This window comes from Malaclemys terrapin, chromosome 1 (genome assembly GCF_027887155.1).
Source record: "Malaclemys terrapin pileata isolate rMalTer1 chromosome 1, rMalTer1.hap1, whole genome shotgun sequence".
NCBI classification, from domain to species: domain Eukaryota; kingdom Metazoa; phylum Chordata; order Testudines; family Emydidae; genus Malaclemys; species Malaclemys terrapin.
The window spans coordinates 67,608,390-67,626,757 of NC_071505.1; the positions used below are offsets into that span (position 1 = coordinate 67,608,390).

The 18,368-nt window shown below is 40.6% G+C and overlaps 1 protein-coding gene across 1 annotated transcript in view; it reads left to right on the plus strand.

Moving 5' to 3' along the window:
• The window catches only part of TRHDE (thyrotropin releasing hormone degrading enzyme), a 308,520-nt gene that overhangs the window by 260,808 nt on the left and 29,344 nt on the right, over positions 1-18,368 (plus strand). Inside the window, exons 13-15 of the mRNA XM_054026638.1 lie at positions 10,164-10,311; positions 12,780-12,877; positions 13,392-13,499. Of these exons, the coding sequence (XP_053882613.1) occupies positions 10,164-10,311; positions 12,780-12,877; positions 13,392-13,499 (354 nt within the window). The remainder of the gene's footprint in view (positions 1-10,163; positions 10,312-12,779; positions 12,878-13,391; positions 13,500-18,368) is intronic.

Consider the following 18,368-nt stretch of genomic DNA (forward strand, 5'->3'; position numbering starts at 1 on the left):
AGGAGTTACCCATGCCTGTTCCAGTCATCTTTCCCTGACTGTGGATCTCTTGGGCCTAATGTTCTTGTCCTTGGCATCTCTGGCTTGCAGGAGTCAGGGGTGACTGTAGTGATCTTTGCGAGTTTATCTCCTGGCTCCATATGTTTCCTTGCTGCCAAAGATTTTTTTTCTCTTCAGTATTCAGGATGTCTTCTACTACCTTACCAGTATTGTTGCTACCTCAACACTATTGGTGCTGAGAAAATCCGCTATAGGAAATTGCAGGCAAATACTTTTGTGAGGAGAGCAGCAAGAGCAGCTGTTCGTCTTCCTGGAACAAGGACGAAAAAGTTGGGGTTAGACAAAGTAAAATACAAGATAAAAATAAGTGTTGCATTGCACATTTTTCCCTAATGAGGGTCAATGAATAATATTCCAGACCTGTTTTAAGTAGTCTTTTAATAGACTGGTGAATATTGTCTAATTTCTTATATACCAGGATATGCACAAAAGCTGAACTACAGGCAGAAAGAATCTGCGTTGCATGTCGACATTAAAAAGAGCTGTTTTTACACACACACACACACACACACACACACTCTTATCCAAACAGAAAGCTAGTCACGTTCTTTACGTTTCACATGAAACAGATGATATGGGATGGGTTTTAAACAAATGTCATGTAAATCACCTAATTTCCATTGTTTCAACAATGCCGACCAGTTTGCTGCCAGCTTGGGTTTTCTAATTTTGATTTAAATGCAAGATTCAAAATGACTTTGGTAGGTGGTGGGGCTTATGGATTTATGGTAGATTTGTATGTGGGACTCTCATCACTGTACAGCAACCCTGTCGTTTTTGTGACAGAGTCTATTTGACTGGTCCTGGATTTATGATGGAAATAATTCAGCATGGAGTAATAATTTTCCCTTGGCAATTACACTACCATTTGGTACTTTGTCCCTAAGGGGAAAATGAATGTGCTGGGATCTGTCCATGAGTTCAATGGCTCAGTATAGAGAACACACCAAGGTCAGAATGCAGCTGAATAACACAATGAGGCTTCGTAGTGTAATCTAGATTTGCTTTATTTATCTGACTCATCAAAAGCTCATGTAATTTAAAGATTACATATTCAGTAATTTAAAGATTAATTTGGATGTGCATTGAATTTTAGTGGGAATTCTTTGTGAAAGATATTTAATTACCGTGTTAATATTCTTTTCTTATTCGTCACCGTTTGCCTTGGTAGCAATGCCACACATACCAATTTCTCCCATGTTGGTAGGATAGTGCCTTATTTAAGAGCTAGCATTCACAATATTGTTATGTGATGAGCCTTCCTACTGAAAAATCTTTCAGAAGCAATGTGCCTCGCTTGATCTTTTGGCCTGGGGCTAATCCAAGACTCCCAGAAATCTTTCCCCATCATCAACTAGTCAGTGTATGCTGCCCTTTCCTAACAGATACAGACTTACCGAGTCATCCATGCCTTTTTCACCACTAGTCTAGACAACTGCAATTGTACTGGTCATGAAAGTTCTGCTGGTCCAACCTGCAGCAAGTTCACCTAATAGCTAAAACAGGGGGGAGGGATAGCTCAGTGGTTTGAGTATTGGTCTGCTAAACCCAGCGTTGTAAGTTCAATCCTCAAGGGGGGGCCACTTGGGGATCTGGGGAAAAATCAGTATTTGATCCTGCTAGTGAAGGCAAGTGGCTGGACTTGATGACTTTTCAGGGTCCCTTCCAGCTCTATGAGATAGATTGACAAGGGCACATCATACTGGCACTCTACACTTGCTCCCCATTTAGTTCTAGCAAGCCTTCAGCAATAGAGCTCACTAACACAGGACATAAGGATGAGCCCAAATTTTGCCTAAGGTTTCAAGTCTGAATGATGGGGAGAAGTCTCAGGAGGGATGAAGGAGGAGAAGGTTCAGGAAGAAAGGTAAGAAATTCAGTTTAAGTTAGAGGTGGGGTACCTATGAGGAGATATGGGAGGAAAAGGAGAGAGGGGAACCCAATTGGAGATATCATGGGTTGGCAGGTAGATTTGGAAGTTGTCAGCACAGAGGCAATAAGAGACTGTCTCATGTTATTAAAGAGGATAAGTATCGTCATCTAGAAGTTGCCACATTGAAAACAATAGAGAGGGCAAAAAGTTAATAAATAATGGATTTCTCTGGATCTTGTCCTCACACTTATTTTCTACATGAAGAATCATTACAGAAATCACTGAAATCTTTCTCTTTTGCAGCCAAGATTCAGAGAAACTGAATTTCAGGAGCAAGATTTTAAGTGTACCACAGAGCCTACTACAATACAGATACATCTATTTGTTTCTTAAGCAACATGCTTTTCTACAGTCATTCCTCTTGTTCCCTGCTCCATGCTTTTTCCTTCTGTCAATCAAATTATCAGTAACAATAATCACAAACCCCATTAGAAACCAATTACACACATACAACTCCAAACTAATTTTACTTCTTCGCTAACACTATCTCCAAGATGTCTAACTTTGCAGTCAATCTAACATGCTCCTAGTCTCATTAATTATAGCTACCCAATTTTACAAAGCATTAGAACCTAGAACACAACACTTGAATAATATTCTGTGGCTCTTGGAATTAGAAAAATATATTAAAATGATGCAATTTCAACTTAGTTTACTTGTTCTGGTTCTACGGACATGCAAATCTTGACCTGATCACTCATATAACTCTGCTTCTCTGTCCACACTCCAGTACAGGGGCCACACTCTAATCCCACTAACACTTTTGCAAATCCAGAGTAATTCATTGAGCTAAATTATGCCATTGTCTTTCTTGGCTGTGCAAGAGCTACCCTGATCTTGGGTCCTGGCACAGAGCACAGCCTCAGGCCTGATCTACACTGCAAAGTTAGGTCAACGTAAGTTGCCTTGTGTCAGCCTAGTTGTGCATTTGTCTACACTCAAATTTGTCTCTCGCGGATGTAAGTACTAAGTTATGGGTACATAGTAGCTTCACCTACATGAACTGCATTGAGTCATGGTCAACATACTGTGGCTGAAGCAGTGCGAGTGTAGACACCATGTGAGCTATAGTGACCCTACCAGTCCTCTAGCAAATATCCCACAATACCTGACACTGTCCTCTCTGGTCACAGTTGTGACCACCACTGCCCAGGGGTCATTTAGCCTGGAAGACAACCCTCCTCTCTTTTAAAACCCCACATATTTTTAAATGACTTTTACTGATTGCCCAGTTTAGCAAGCACACCTAGCAGATTTCCCTGGTTGCCTGCAACTGCCCAACCAACTATGCCTGCTATGTGTTCCAGACACACCCCTGCCTGGAGTAGACAGGAAGTATTGGATCTCTTGGGCCTCTGGGGAGAAGAGGCTGTGCAGACACATCTGCAGAGCAGTTGTAGCAATGCAAACATCTATGAGCAGATTGCATGGCAGATGTAAGCAAAGCGGTATGACGGATCAGCAGCAGTGCCACATGAAAGTGAAGAAACTGTGGCAGACATACCAGAAGGCCAGGGAAGCCAACAGCAAGTCTCATGCCATGCCACAGACCTGACACTTCTGCAAAGAGCTGCATACTGTACTTTGCAGGGACCCCCAGCAGCACCCTACGGAGCACTATGGATATCTCAGTGGAGCCCAGAGACACAAACCATTGTGAACAGTGAGAAGTAGGATGGAGGACATGCAACTATGCCGCAAGCCAGGATCTGTTTAAGACTTCACCACAGTCTAGTCATTCCCAGCAGCCAAGCATGGGCAAGCCCAGTGCATAATCTGTGTGAATGCATTTCCTATTACAATGTTTAAATATACAGATGGCGCCCAACCCCAACATAGCAGGACACAGAAAAATTAATGATTTTTCATTAATTTATTCATGCTAGAAGAGGTAGAGGTTCAACAGGTAGAGTTGTTATCTGCTTTTCATTCCCCTCTAGAGTTAGGCTGGAGGGTGCAGAGCAGTTTGTTTATGTACACAGGGATGTCCTTATTTCTTTAATCCTCCTGAGAGATCTCAATGAAAGTTCATGGAGGTATTTTGCCATCTTCACCTGAAGGTTTCTAAGGATAGCAGCCTTATTTCTTCCTCTATGATAGGGCACTTTCCTACACCACTCTGTGATGACTTTGGCAAGCACTATTGCAGTAAACAGGCTAGTGACATACAGGCCTGGGTGGCTTTTGGACATCAGCAGTAGCTTCACTTTCTTGTACCATTGTTACCCTCAGGAGCAAGATATCAGTTAAGTCACCACCACCTGTGGAAAATAGTGCCTGTATTGATTGACCATTGTCCTGCATTCATCCCCATGGAAATGGGGGCAGGGACGATGACATTTTATTGTTTCATGCAGCTGAACAAGTCCCTCCTCATTTCTCACTCCCAACCTCTGCTGCACCATACTCACTATGGCTGGGGTGCAGAGTGGTGCTGTGCAGAGGGACTCCAAAGCTGAAGTGTCCATGTCATGTTTAAAACCTTTGGGGAGCAAAGGAAAGGAGTTCTGAAACTTAACTTTCCCTTATGACTACACCTACAGTGACACCTCTTTTTGTTTTATCTGTAACTGCTGCTGTTGCCACCTTGAGAGGTCCCCCATGGAATGTCTGACTGTGATAAAGAGGAGAAAGAAGAGGACAAGGGAGAGTATGTTCAGTGAGATCCTGCAAGCCAGTACTGCATCAGACAGTGAACAGAGGACCTGGAAGGTGAATATTGCAAACAGTATTGAGAGGGGAAGAATGGACAGTAGAAAAGCGCAGGAGTCAGAGAGGAAGATGCATCAGGACATAATGGGGCTTCTCTGGCAGCAAACACAAATGCTGCGGACTTTGTTGACCTAAGGTTCAACAATCATGGGCCCAGCTTCCTTTGCAGCCAGTGGAGAACTCCATTTTAGCATCTCTCTACACCCTCAACGTTCCATGCAGCAGCATCGGTCAGATCTATACCCCACTTCACACTGGGCAACAGTGAAGAGAAATACAGATTCACATACACTGACCTGCAAGCGTCCCAGGGTGCATGCAAAACCAAAATGAACTGAAATGGACTTGAATGGTCTTTCCCCTTGTTAAGTTCTGTTCTGTTTATTTATTTCAGAAGTTTTTATTGAATTTGCTTTTATTGCACATCGGGTTTTTTGCACTGATTATTGTATGCAACAAAAATATTTTTTATAAATAATTCGTCTTTATTACTTCACAACATATGCTGCAGAGTGCCTACTGCTACCGAAAGCACCCACTACTTGTTGCAGAGATGGCGACAGTGGACATTGGTGATAGGATCAGTGACATTGTGTAATAATTATAAATGCACAGCAACCACCACAAAATGAATAAGTACATTAACAGTGTTATATTCATAAATGTACACCAAGTGTTTTATTGGTGTAAACACTTCCTAGTAGCCCCAAAACTTCAGGACCAGGTAGAGCACAGTCCACCACACTGCATTTCTGGGGCTGATTATTAACATACTCTTTCAATGCCTCCATTAGCTGTATAGCTTGGAATTGAGCTCTTCTAATAGCCCTATTGTCCGGCTGTTCCAGTGGCGACTTTCCCCCTTTGCCTCACAGGTATTATGCAGGACACAACAGGCAGCTATAACAATTTATTTTTCTCACTGAGATCCAATCTCGTGATTGAACACTGCCAATATCCCATCAGTCTACCAAAAGCCCATTCACCTGTCATTCTGCACCTGCTCAGCTGGTAGGTGAATCTTCCCTTGGCGCTGTCGAGGTGGTCGATGTACGGCTTCATGAGCCAGATGAGCAAAGGGTAGGCTGGGTCCCCCAGGATCACTGTTGTGATTTCCCTAGTGCCAGTGGTAATCTGTTGGTCAGGAAAGAATCTCCCTGCTTTCAGCTTTCTGAACAGTCCTGTCTTCTTAAAGATGCAGACGTTCTGCACCTTCCTTGACCAACCAACACTGATATCAGTGATGTATCCACAATGATCCACCAACACGTGTATAACCATAGAAAATTAGCCCTGTCTGTTAATGTACAGTAAAACCTCAGAGTTATGAATACCAGAGTTACAAACTGACCAGTCAACTACACACCTCATTTGGAACCAGAACTACACAATCAGGCAGCAGTGACAAAAAAAAGAAGCAAATACAGTACAGTACCCTTCAACGTAAACTACTAAAAAAATAAAGGGAAGGCGGCATTTTTCTTCAGCATAGTGAAGTTTCAAAGCTGTATTAAGTCAGTGTTCAGTTGTAACCTTTTGAAAGAACAACCATAATGTTTTGTTCAGAGTTACAAACATTTCAGAGTTATGAAGAACCTCCATTTCTGAGTGTTCAGAACTCTGAAGTTCTACTGTACACCATGTCAAGGTGGGCTGGTGCTAAAATAGGGATGTACGCTCTCATCTATCACCTCACTGCAGTTTGAGAACTCCATTGCTGCAAATCTATCCTGCACTTTGCCTAGAGTCACAGGCAGTTGATGATTAATGGCCCTGCACATTTGCATGACAATGGTCCCCAATGGGGATTTTTCAATTCCAAAATGATTGCCCACTTACCAATAACAATCTGGTGTTGCACGCTTCCACAGAGTGATCACCATTCACTTCTCAGCTGTCAGTCCAGCCCTCATTCTGGTTTCCCTGCACTGGGTGGTTGGAATGAGCACAGCACACAGATCCAGGAACATGGCCTTTCACACCCAAAAGTTTTGCAGCCACTGCTTGTCATCCCTAACCTGCATTACGATGGGATCCCACCAGTCAGTGCTTGTTTATCACACCCGTAAGCAGCGCTCCACTGTCTGTAGCTGCTCCATGAATGCCACCAACAATGCTAAATTGCTTTTCACTGTGTTCCACAGTGATCGGTCCTCCACAAAAGCATCATGTCCTCCATTGCTGCGGTTCTTCCTGTGACTCTGCAAATACTGGAGGATGGTTCGTCCAGTGTTTGCAACGCTCATGACAGTAGTGCAGAGCTGTGCAGGCTCCATGCTTCAAACAGAAATTGTGGACAGTGAGAAGTGCTGCATGGGTTTGTGGGATTTTTTTAAAAAAGTCACGGAAAGTATGGGATATCAATGGCATTAAGGGATGGAAAAAGTTGCTTGATGGGACCTTGACTCCTTGCTCATAGTCACCCTTGCACAACTGCCCCACCATGCTGTGACTGGAAGCACCCTGTATGCCCACTCTATACACAATTGTAATAATATTTGTAGAAAATATGCCTTTGTATCATTTGAAAACTGGTATCTCACTGTTCAATAATGTCATAGTGAAATGTATGTAGCAACATTATATGTAAAGTTATGAAATCCCCCTGTATGATTATTAGCTCATGTTCAAAACCACACAGGCAAAGGTTATAAAAAGAGAAATGTGTATTAACCTCAATTTACATATAAATAATAAACAGGGCCAGCAAGACAGCAGGGAGAGCAGGTGGCAAGAGACAGCAAATTTGTATTTCAGCAAACAGAGGTGGGGGAGAAAGAGCATGGAGCTTCCTTCCTCACCAGACTCCATGTCACCTTCCTCACCATCTGAATAAACTTTGCTTTGAGGGGTAATCTTCAGAAGAATCTATTTCAAAGGTGATTTGGACTATAAAAAAAGGAGCAGAAAACCCCAATCTTTTTCTTTTTCACCCAAGAAGACAAAGGCACCCGCACCTTTGGGCCTCTGGGAGAGATCCTGAGCAAGGGAAGGGTCAGCCACTATCTTGCTGGAAGACAGTGGGTAAGAAAGGCCATCCTAAACAAAGCCTTAAAACAGAACTTGCTGGATTGTTTTAGTGTTTTAGATTCATTTTCATTTTATTTGCTTGTAACCATTTCTAACTTTATCTCTTCTACGTGAGTTCACTTACAACCCTATCTTCTTTTGTTTGTTTTATTTTTTAATCGAAACCAATCCGGGGCTATGTTTAAATAGAACTATTTGTTAACATAGCAAACTGTTGAATATTGACTCCTTACTGGGGCAGTGGCTCTTAATAACTGAACTGTCCTGGAAAGGTCTGGACAGTGCAGAACACACGTTTTTGGGAAAATTCGAGACTGGGAATGTGTTGGGTTCACCATACAAGTAGTAACCAAAGCTAGTGGAAGCCAAAGTGTGGCTGTTGTGTTGCTGGCAGGCTGCTGGGGTCAGAACTGCTGGACCAGGGCTGCAACCATACACAGACACTCAGTCAGGCCCTGAGTAATGCTGATAAACTACTTATGAGCAGCCCTGGTTGGGAGCTACGATAGCAAAGCATTGTGAAGCACCCAGGGTTGTGGGGCAGGCGGTGATACAACCACTCACTGGTTTGGATTGCACCCCATAATGTGACATGTATATTGCCAACATTTCCCAAAAGGCAGTGTGCCGTCCGACTGTAAGTTGCATGCTCGGATACCTACCACACTGAATTTACATAAGCGATCATGGTGATTATGCACAGCACTAATTCAAACAGCCAAGTATGCAAGCGTACAAGCAATATACTAACTGCAGCGGCTTTAGGGTGACCAGACAGCAAGTGTGAAAAATCGGGACAGGTGGTGTGTGTGTGGGGGGGGGGGGGTAATAGAAACCTATATAAGAAAAAGACCCAAAAATCGGGACTGTCCCTATAAAATCGGGACATCTGGTCACCCTAAGCGGCTTTATGCCAATGTAACTCACATTGACCAAAGTTTGCCTCAGCTCTCTGCATACTTCCCACCACCAAGTGGGCAAAGATGGCATTGAACAGGATGGGGAGTGGCTGACTGGGTTCTGGTAGGGAAATAAGATGAATCCTTTCAAAGCCTGCAGTAACTTCCTTCCTTCCCCAAAGCAAAAGAAGAACGGGTGAAATTGTGTCATGAAGTGAATTTTGGGGCACAGTGCCTCCTGGGCTATGAATGTGGTGTAGCTTACAAACAGGCCCTTGTTTAGGATTGTGCCAAAAGACACAACCCTAGCATAAAGATTTCAGTGAAGTTATTCTGGATTTAAACTGGTATAACTGAGATCAGACTAGCCCCAGGTCTTTGAACAGCCTGGTATCCATGGTCCCCTACACAGCACTTAATCTTTGTTTGCCTGTATGGATGTCTCTCTTCAGACAATTAGGGAAATGAAAGGGAACATTTTCATCCCATAAAGGGAACAAAGGACTATGAAGATATTTCAAACCCTCGCCTATGTTAAACAAGTCCAGTCCTGAAAGTTTAATGAAAACAGAATCACTATTTCTTGTTGCTGCAGGCATAGAACTTCAGTGGGAGTTAAACACATGCATTAAGAGAAAAATAGGCCTGTGTGTTGCTAGAAAGTTTTCACCACAGAATTAAATTTTACTATTGCATTTTAGATTGTTAAGAAATAAAGCAGTTCAAAAAGGAAAAATGAACAAAAATCCTGAAGCTTGAAGTTTCCAGTATAGAATTTTAAAAATAAACTTTTAAATGTTTGTATATCTGCTACACTTTGTATAAACATGTTACTTTAAACAACTTTCTTGAAATTCTGTGAAACTATTTCGCTCACTGGATGAGGCTCTTTATGCCAATGAAAGGATGAAGCCGCTCTCTGATTGACTTGTAAGCTAGTGAAAAAATGGAGTTTATATGAGAAGAGCTAACACATCATTAACTACTGTGATCCTTTTGAGTGCTGCTTCAGTTTAACAATATAACTTGTTCCAAAATGGTTTGCAATAGACATCAGACAAAGCTGCTTTTGGAGCTGGGGGAGGAATTTTGAAACTAAAGAATGTCCCTTCACAATCAGTTTTTCTCAGTTGCCCATGACCTGTCAAAATTTTCTGAGAAGCAAAATGCCTGGGCTTGTTGATTTTGTTTAGACCACATTCTGTCTACACTGTAGCAATAAAATACTTTCTTTCTTTCTTTCTTTCTTTCTTTCTTTCTTTCTTTCTTTATTCAGCTACTTTACTCTTTGCATTTTTTAATAGACACTGGCTTCTATTTAAATTAGGGATATTGGCATCCTGTAAAAAGACACTCAACACATAAGAGTTGGGTTTTTTTTTTACTAACACTGACTTTCATTTCATTATAATGTGATGTATTTATCATGCTTTTCTGCCTTTCATTTGCATATGAAAAACCCTCATTTTTGCATCATCATGTATCTTCTCTGAAAATAATAATTAACATGAACTTCTTTGACTGTACAGAGCTGGCTATTTGCCTCAGAATATTCCTCTGGAGATTATCAGATACCTTTCCGAGGAGAAGGATTTTCTGCCTTGGCATGCTGCCAGCCGAGCTCTTTATCCTCTAGATAAATTGCTGGACCGCACTGAAAACTACAACATTTTCAATGTAAAAGATATATTCTCTTCTTTTCTATTGTCCTGAGATGAACTAGTCCACAGTCAGTTATTGTAATTGATCTAGGGATATTAACTTTCTTTCTAATTATTTTGTATTTAAATGTAGCAATTGTCAAACTTAGGTTCATTTGCATTTGAACAGTGATAAGGGCTATTTGAGGCATATATAATGAGTAGAAGGAAACTTAGCTGTTCTTCCTATAAAATATTTTGACAAATAAGTTGTTTGATTCTTAAAAATTCTATAGTTCTCTGGAGCCACAGGACTACACTTTCATTGAGGCCCAAAATAAGCATGGACAGAAAATGTGCTCACAGAATTGAGCAGGATGCATGCAGTTGCAGTCTATATTGTTAGTCATTATTTTCATCCTGAAAGGCATAGTGAAGTCAATGCATTTCCCTTAATTAACGAGGATTAGATCACAACTGAGTCAAAAACCTATTCATAATTGGGACCAGGAGAACAACAGTAGCAGCAAACAGTAGATAATCCAAATAGACATGACAAACATTTTAAAATGTTACCTGAAAAAATGTTGCTTAATCTTGAAGCATATTTGTTAAAAGGAACATTGTTTATGACACAGACTTTAATTGTATTTATTAACAATTATAAGCTGTATTACGCCTGTGTACTGTCAGTGAATTTTATGTACGCTGCATAAATTGAATGCCCAACCACTTGTGCATAATTTTATAGTACAGTTGAAATGAAGAAACTACATAAAGTCTGGTATATTTAAGGAGACATTTTTAAAATACACCCAGATACATGCTGGCATGGAGAATTTATATGAGGATTATATTACAGATTAATAAAGAAATACTGGAAATGTTTCTTCATGAACCTATGATCTGGTTCTAACTCCAAACCAGATCGCTCTCATGTAAAATTACACTTTTCATCTTCCTAGTCAATCATTACCTGCACTGAAAAATCATTATTAGACAGTGATTGCTGTTTAGTTTTAGACATGACTGTGTAAAGAGAATACAATTTTAATAAACAAAAATGGTCAAAATTAATTAGGGTTGTGTTTTACCACTACTGATTCTTCCTGAAATCTGAAAGCAGAGTTGATGGCAGAAGAAATATAAACTCATTATAGTCACAGAATAACTTATCTGCTCGAGAAAGCTATCCAGTGCATCTCCTTTGGTTCTGTCATCACACACATATGCACATGCATCCATAAAAATAAAATGGATATTCTCTTGCATTAGTTCATTTCAGTTCTTTTTTTCAAAGCAGTGAATTCTAGTGGCAGAAAATTATGCTGTGACTACAGTGACAATAGTATACTTCATAACTTGTAACTGAATGTAAAGATGCCTAATGTGCAAGATGTGAGAGTAAGATAAAACATGTCTTGTGCTGGCTTTGATATTTATACACAGCAACAGCTAAATGGACATTGAAATAGTGTCATTATATAACCCAGTCTTGATATGCAGCACACATTGTTTAGTATTATTAGATCAGTTGGCTGCACCTGTGTAATGGTTTCGCTGTAGCTATGAAAATAAAGACGATCATAGCTAAGGCTATGATTTGGTCACAGGTGCTTTTAGTAAAAGTCACGGACAGGTCATGGGCAATAAACAAAAATTCATGGCCCATGACCTGTCCATTACTTTTACTAAAAATACCTGTGATTAAATCTTGGAGGGGAGCGTGGGGGCCTGCTGCTGGAGGGAAACATGGGGCAGCGGGTTGCTGAAAGGGACTGGGGGGCTGCTGCTGGGGGAGGTGTGCCCAGGGTCAGTGGCACCAGCTGCGGAGCAGCAGACTGCGGCTGCTCTGTCCCACTGCCTGGGACCGTGGACCATGGCTGCTCTGGCCGGCCGTCCAGGGAACACTGCTGGGGGCCGCCGGAGCAGTAGCTGGTGTGGCTGTCCCAGGGACCACCTGAGTTGCTGGCCCTGGAGCCAGCTGCTTGGGCGGCCCTAAGGTCAGCCACACTGGCCCCTGGAGAACTCACGGAGGTTGCGAAAAGTCACAGAATCCGTGACTTCCGCAACCTCTCATTACGTATGTGCTAAGTGAGTCAGTTTAAATGTTTAATGATGGCCATTATTCAGACATTCATTGTGAAGTCAAGATTGGCTTAGCTAGAGTAGGCATTAGCCTGTCCAAGCTCCAGCAACACTTCACTTTTGTATTGTGAGTTCAAAATACTGTTAAAGTAAACAATTTATAAACTGCTGTATTCTTTACCATTAAATTAGCTAACCCAGTAGACCCAGTCATGTAGCTGTTCTGTAGATTCATCTTCCATTCAAGTAAAGAGTGGGATTGCATACAAAAGCATTGCAATACGAGATCCAAATCAAAGAATTTTGAAAGTGGGGCATTATTAAAAACATCAATCAACAGTATTTCAAGTTTGAACTGAAAAATCAAAAATGAAGTTTAATTCTGAAAATATATTTAACCTATTTTTTTTCTTCCAGGAATATATTTTAAAACAAGTTGCAGCGATGTACCTCAAACTTGGATGGCCAACGAATAATTTAAACAGATCCCTTGTTCAAGCTGCCTACCAACATGAGTACTGTTATATTTTTTTTTATTAATTTTCACAGGAGATAGTTGTAGTAAAGTGCTTTCCCAATACTTAATGTGAATTTCAGCATCATGAGATACCTTTCTATCCTTTTCCTCCTTTTATTTCTCCTCACTTGAGGGGGCTAGGTGCTATGAATCAGTTTCCTCTGCCTGGAATTTTGAGAACAAAGACATGTTCCTGTTAAGCTTTAATTTAAGTGCTGGCTCCATCGGAGACTTTGGGATTTGAACTCACGAGACCATTGAATTTAGTAGGGTTGTGTGAATGTAATACTGCCCATTTTGATCCATGGCCTTTAATTAAAAATTGTAACTGTAACAACATGGTACTTAGTTGTTACTCAAAGATATACAGTTACCACGTCTTTAATATTTTTGTTTAATTAAATATTAACAGCTCCTTATAAGAAAGGTTAGAATATTTTCTTCTGAGAATTTCAACATATTTATTAATGTGACGTCATTAGTGTCTTTATTTGTGTTTTCGACTAACCCAGAGAATTGCGTCGAGAAGTCATCATGCTGGCCTGCAGCTTTGGTAATAAACACTGTCACCAACAGGCTGCAACATTAATCTCAGATTGGATTTCCAGCAATAGAAACCGGTAAGTGGAACAAAAATGCATCTCCCGTCCACCCAACTCAGAACCATTATAGTATGAGTGTGTCTCTTTTGTCTACACACTTTTTGCATACAGGTAAAAAATGAAGCAGAACTCACCAGCTGTCATTTAAAACATTGCTGTGACGCTGCAGAGCTAGAAGGGGTGGGAAAGATCTCTTAATTTATGGATGGGGCAAATGGAGCCTCCTGAGGAAAAAAAGAGGTTGATTTTAAGGAAGGATGGAATGGAAGAAAGAGAGGATGCTTGGTAGATGAAGACAGGAATAAGGGCAACATGACAAAAAGTGTGAAGCTGTAAGTGGGAAAGGAGATAAAGGGAGGAGTGCGGTAAAAGTTTTCAGAAGACCTGAAAGAGAGAGGGAGGAAAAGAGATGATGAAATGTAGTAGAGGGAAATATTATGTAGAGCTTTGTAACTCAAGATACAGAACTCGAAAGAGATGCCGTAGGAGGCAGGAAGCTAATAGAGGGATTCAAGGAGGAGTAATGTAATAGGAGCAATGGGGGGCATTAGCAGCAGTATAATGGACAGGCAAGAACTATAGTAGGCAAGCAGACCAGCCAGAGATTTGGGTTGTCAGGTCATTGACAATGTGCAAAGTATGCATAAAAGTGCAGAGTATTAATAGATAAAGTAGTGTGATTATTAAATCATGCAGTTATTCATGGAGAGTAAGGCATGTACAGGTGAGGACCACAGCTTTCTTGTGAAAGAATCATCCTTTTTTTCATCTGGTGGAAGGCAGGAAACCAGTTTCCGCATATCACGGGATATGATGTTTTGTTTCTAGGTAAAATATTTTATTTCTGGTGAAGTTTTCAAAAGCACCTAAGTCCCATTTTTAAAACTGAATTAGGCATTTATTTTCAAAGGTATTTAGGTGCATAAGGATGCCGATAGATGCCATGTGGGATTCTCAAAAGCACCTAAGCAGGTTAGGTGCCTATCTCCCACTAAAATCAAAATAATTTCCCATTGAAACCTGCTTAGGCACTTTTGAAAATGCCATTAGGTGCCTACATACATTTGAAAACCTGCCCCTAGGGAAAACGTCTACTACATGGCAAGCAGAATCCTGCAACAGCGAGTCTCAAAACTCAGATCTACAGCTCCTGGTGCTAAAAATGGCTGTGTAAACACTGGGATTGGGCTTTAAATCCTAGGGAGGGGAATGAGTTTCTGAGCCCAAGCTCCAACCTGAACCCTAAAACCAACACAGCTATTTTTAGTGCTGTAGCGTGAGCCCAAATTTGTAGAGCCAATCTCTGAAACTCGCTGCCACTGGTTTCTGCTCGCCGGGTAGACATACCCTTAGTGACTTTGAAAATGGGATTTAGGGCTAGATTCACCCTAAGGGAGTTAAGCACTGTAATGTTCCATGTTGTAACTTTTAAGGACCCTGCTGCCTAGTGGAATTTACGACCCCAGGTGAGGCATCCCACAGGCGAGAGAGGCAGAAAGATGCCTAGTTTGTGAATCCTGGCAGGGCTTAAGCATGAACTAGTTGCTGAGCAGGTCAATGGCATCAGAACTTAGGCAGCTTTGTGCATGGCCACTAGAAGAAACATAGGCCCCTAGGAAATGTTATCAATAGTAATGTAGGTGCTACAGACTTGGATGGCAGCTGAATGGTGGATTTGTGAATTCCATTGGTGCCTAGATGTTGGATTTAGGCGCCTAAAATGGCAGGTACGCACCTACATCCTACTTTGAATCTAGGCGTTATTCTTCTAAGTCACTTAAGTGTTTTGGAAAAAAGTATCCAGAGTCTATGAAAATATGCCCCAAACTCCAAAAAGAAAGTGTTATTAAAGGATTTGTCGGGTTAATTCTGTATGATGAATCCAAACATGCACACTTTTAAGAGAATCCTTATCAATATCAAAATTAGCAAACATCAACAATGCTAGATACGTAGCTATTCAAAGAGGAAAATACAAAGAAAGAATCACAGGAAAGGATCTGCAAAAGTAATTTACTGAGACTCATTTGCAACAGCAAAATTAGTTAATCACATTTAACATAATCTATTAAATTGCACAGCAGTAGATAATGCAATATATAAAAGCTGTCACCCTGGAAAGCTTCCCCCTCTTCCCCCTAAAGGACTAGAGAAGAAGGAGGCATCAGAAAAAAGCTTATTGCTTTGCTAACAATAGCGAGAAAGGAAAGGAACACATTTAAGGAGCCTTCTGAAAACTAATCTTACCTTTTCCACAAGGCCATTCTTGGGAGCCCAAGATTGTGACTGCCGGAGCACAATGAATGTTATGATAAAGGTATCAGAGCGAGGCAGAGGAGGAAAAATACCAGCTAGTTAAAGCAATACATTTCTGTAAAGAAACTGGGCAATTTTGAAAAATAGCCACCACAAATAATGTAATTATAGAACAGGGATTGACTTCAGATGATAAATAAGGGTGCAACTTGCAAAGAAGACAGATTTCTTTTATTTATTTCGTAAGATTCTAAGTTCAGATCTTTTTCCCCACCCCAGAGATTGCCAATTGCTGTTCTCAAAACAGTCACCACGTTTGAATGTGACTAACTCATTGACAGGCTGATACCATGTCTGCTCATTTTGGAAAGGCATCACAAAGGTCACTTATTGTAGTTGAGAAACTTTCTGCCAGTTTAGCAGCTTAGTAGTCATAAAATTAGTTTGTACTTCACAGTATCAACATTTATATAGGATCAACACATCTATTTTTGCTCATACAGTAGTATGGCTATATAATGGTTCAGCTTTCTGCCATATCACCGAGATTCTGTTATTACCAATAATAATAATAATTCTGTAATAAGAATTTAGTTAACATGGTGTGTGAGCCAGAACAGAAGCCAGAACACGCTCCCTTAACCGCGTTGGCTAATATGAGTATAATGGGCAAAAAAGTACATCTTGGAATACATACAAGGAAGAGATATGTAATTCAGTGCCATTTTTATATTGTTATCTTTGTGATCATAACTGTACTTCACTCAGTTTGATGTACTATGAATATTCTTATAACATCATGTCCTTAAAAGCTACCTTTTGTTTTGTACTGTCAGTTGCAACCATAGTATCTCTGTACCATTCTCTCTGCATGCATCTTCTCCCACAAAAGGAGAGACTGCTGTCTCAATGGGAGCATTCCCTTCCTTTCTCCAGAGCATTTTGACAATTCTCCACAGTGCTAATAAAAGACCACTGGAGGTAGAGATATGCATCATCTCTCCCTCCTCCCAGTGTTAACAACAAAGTTAATACAGCCAGAGGTTATATATACTGTACTTAGAGAATCATTTCCACAAAGCAGAACAAAGTGGTCAAGCACCTGCTGGGAAATTCCAGGCAATACAGTTGCAGTGGAGTCACATTGCCAGGGAACCAGGGCAGAGCTACAGAGGGCTAAGAGCTGATCAAAGGAGGCAGAGGATCTCTGCATAGGTGCCCCACTTCCCCCAACAAATCTCCAATATCAGCAGCATTTGTGGGTTGGCCTCCCAGTTTGTCCCCTAGAGGTTGGGGAATGCTACCTCCAATAAGAGAACTTAAAAGAAACTTTGAAGGAAGTGTTTTCTGTCTCCTTTGTGGTATTTCCACATATGAGTACAGTCTGACCCAGAGTTTACTGAATACTATAGTAAAAAATAAAGGCAACGTTGCAATGCTTTGCCCTGAATGATCTATTTTGGAAGCTGGAGTGGCTAATCCAAAGAGCTGATTTACAAACAATGCAAATTGAGAAGTATTGAAAATTCTTTGGAACATAAGAGTACAAAAGAATACCGGGGAGGTAGATTGACATCAATCAAATGAGATTCAATACAAATATAAGCTAATATTAAGTTAAGCTTTTATGACTGTACAAATTTACAGGCAGTGGAACAAGTGGCTAAGAAGGCTAGGGAATCTCCATCCCTGGATATAGTCAAAGTTAGAGTGAACACACATCTAATTAGGAATGGTTTGGGAATGACAAAATAAATCTTGCTGTGATGCTTGGTTAGATGGCTCTTTAGAGATTCTTTCCATCCCAAATGTTTATGTATTTTACTTGCGTAATTTAATTGTGGGCTAGGGAAGGGCAATAATCAACTACAGTAATGTATACCTCTATACTGTTTGAATATTTCTGCAGGTTTCCTAGTAATACTGTTTAATATGGTAGGTCTAAAATTAATTACCATGTACTCTGCACTCCAGGAGATTAAAATAATTATAATAATCATGTATTTACTATGCTTTGTTCTTTACCATGTAAATAAGTTACCACTGCTGATCAAGATAACAAAAGACCTAGGTTCATAACACAAGAACTAGGGGTCATCAAATTAAATTAATAGGCAGCAGGTTTAAAACAAACAAAAGGAAGTGTTTTTTTCACACTGACTGTTTTCACAGTCAACCTGTGGAACTCCTTATAAGAGAATGTTGTGAAGGCCAAGATTATAACAGGGTTCAAAAAAGCGTTAGATAAGTTCATGGAGGATAGGTCCATCAATGGCTATTAGCCAGGATGGGATGGTGTCCCTAGCCTCTGTTTGACAGAAGCTGGGAATGGGCGACAGGGGATGGATCACTTGATGATTAACTGTTCTGTTCATTCCCTCTGGGGCACCTGGCATTGACTGCTGTCGGAAGACAGGAAACTGGGCTAGATGGAACTTTGGTCTGACCCAGTATGGCCGTTATTATGTTCTTAAGCTCAATCGTGAATTGGCCAGTAGTACTTACATTTGTAGCTTATAACTTGAAAAGTTAAATATGTTTTGGGGTTAAAACTAAATGCAGAATTAAAGAAAATAATTATATCTCCCAGTGTTTTAGTCTTCTCTTTAATACCAGCAATATTGAATAACA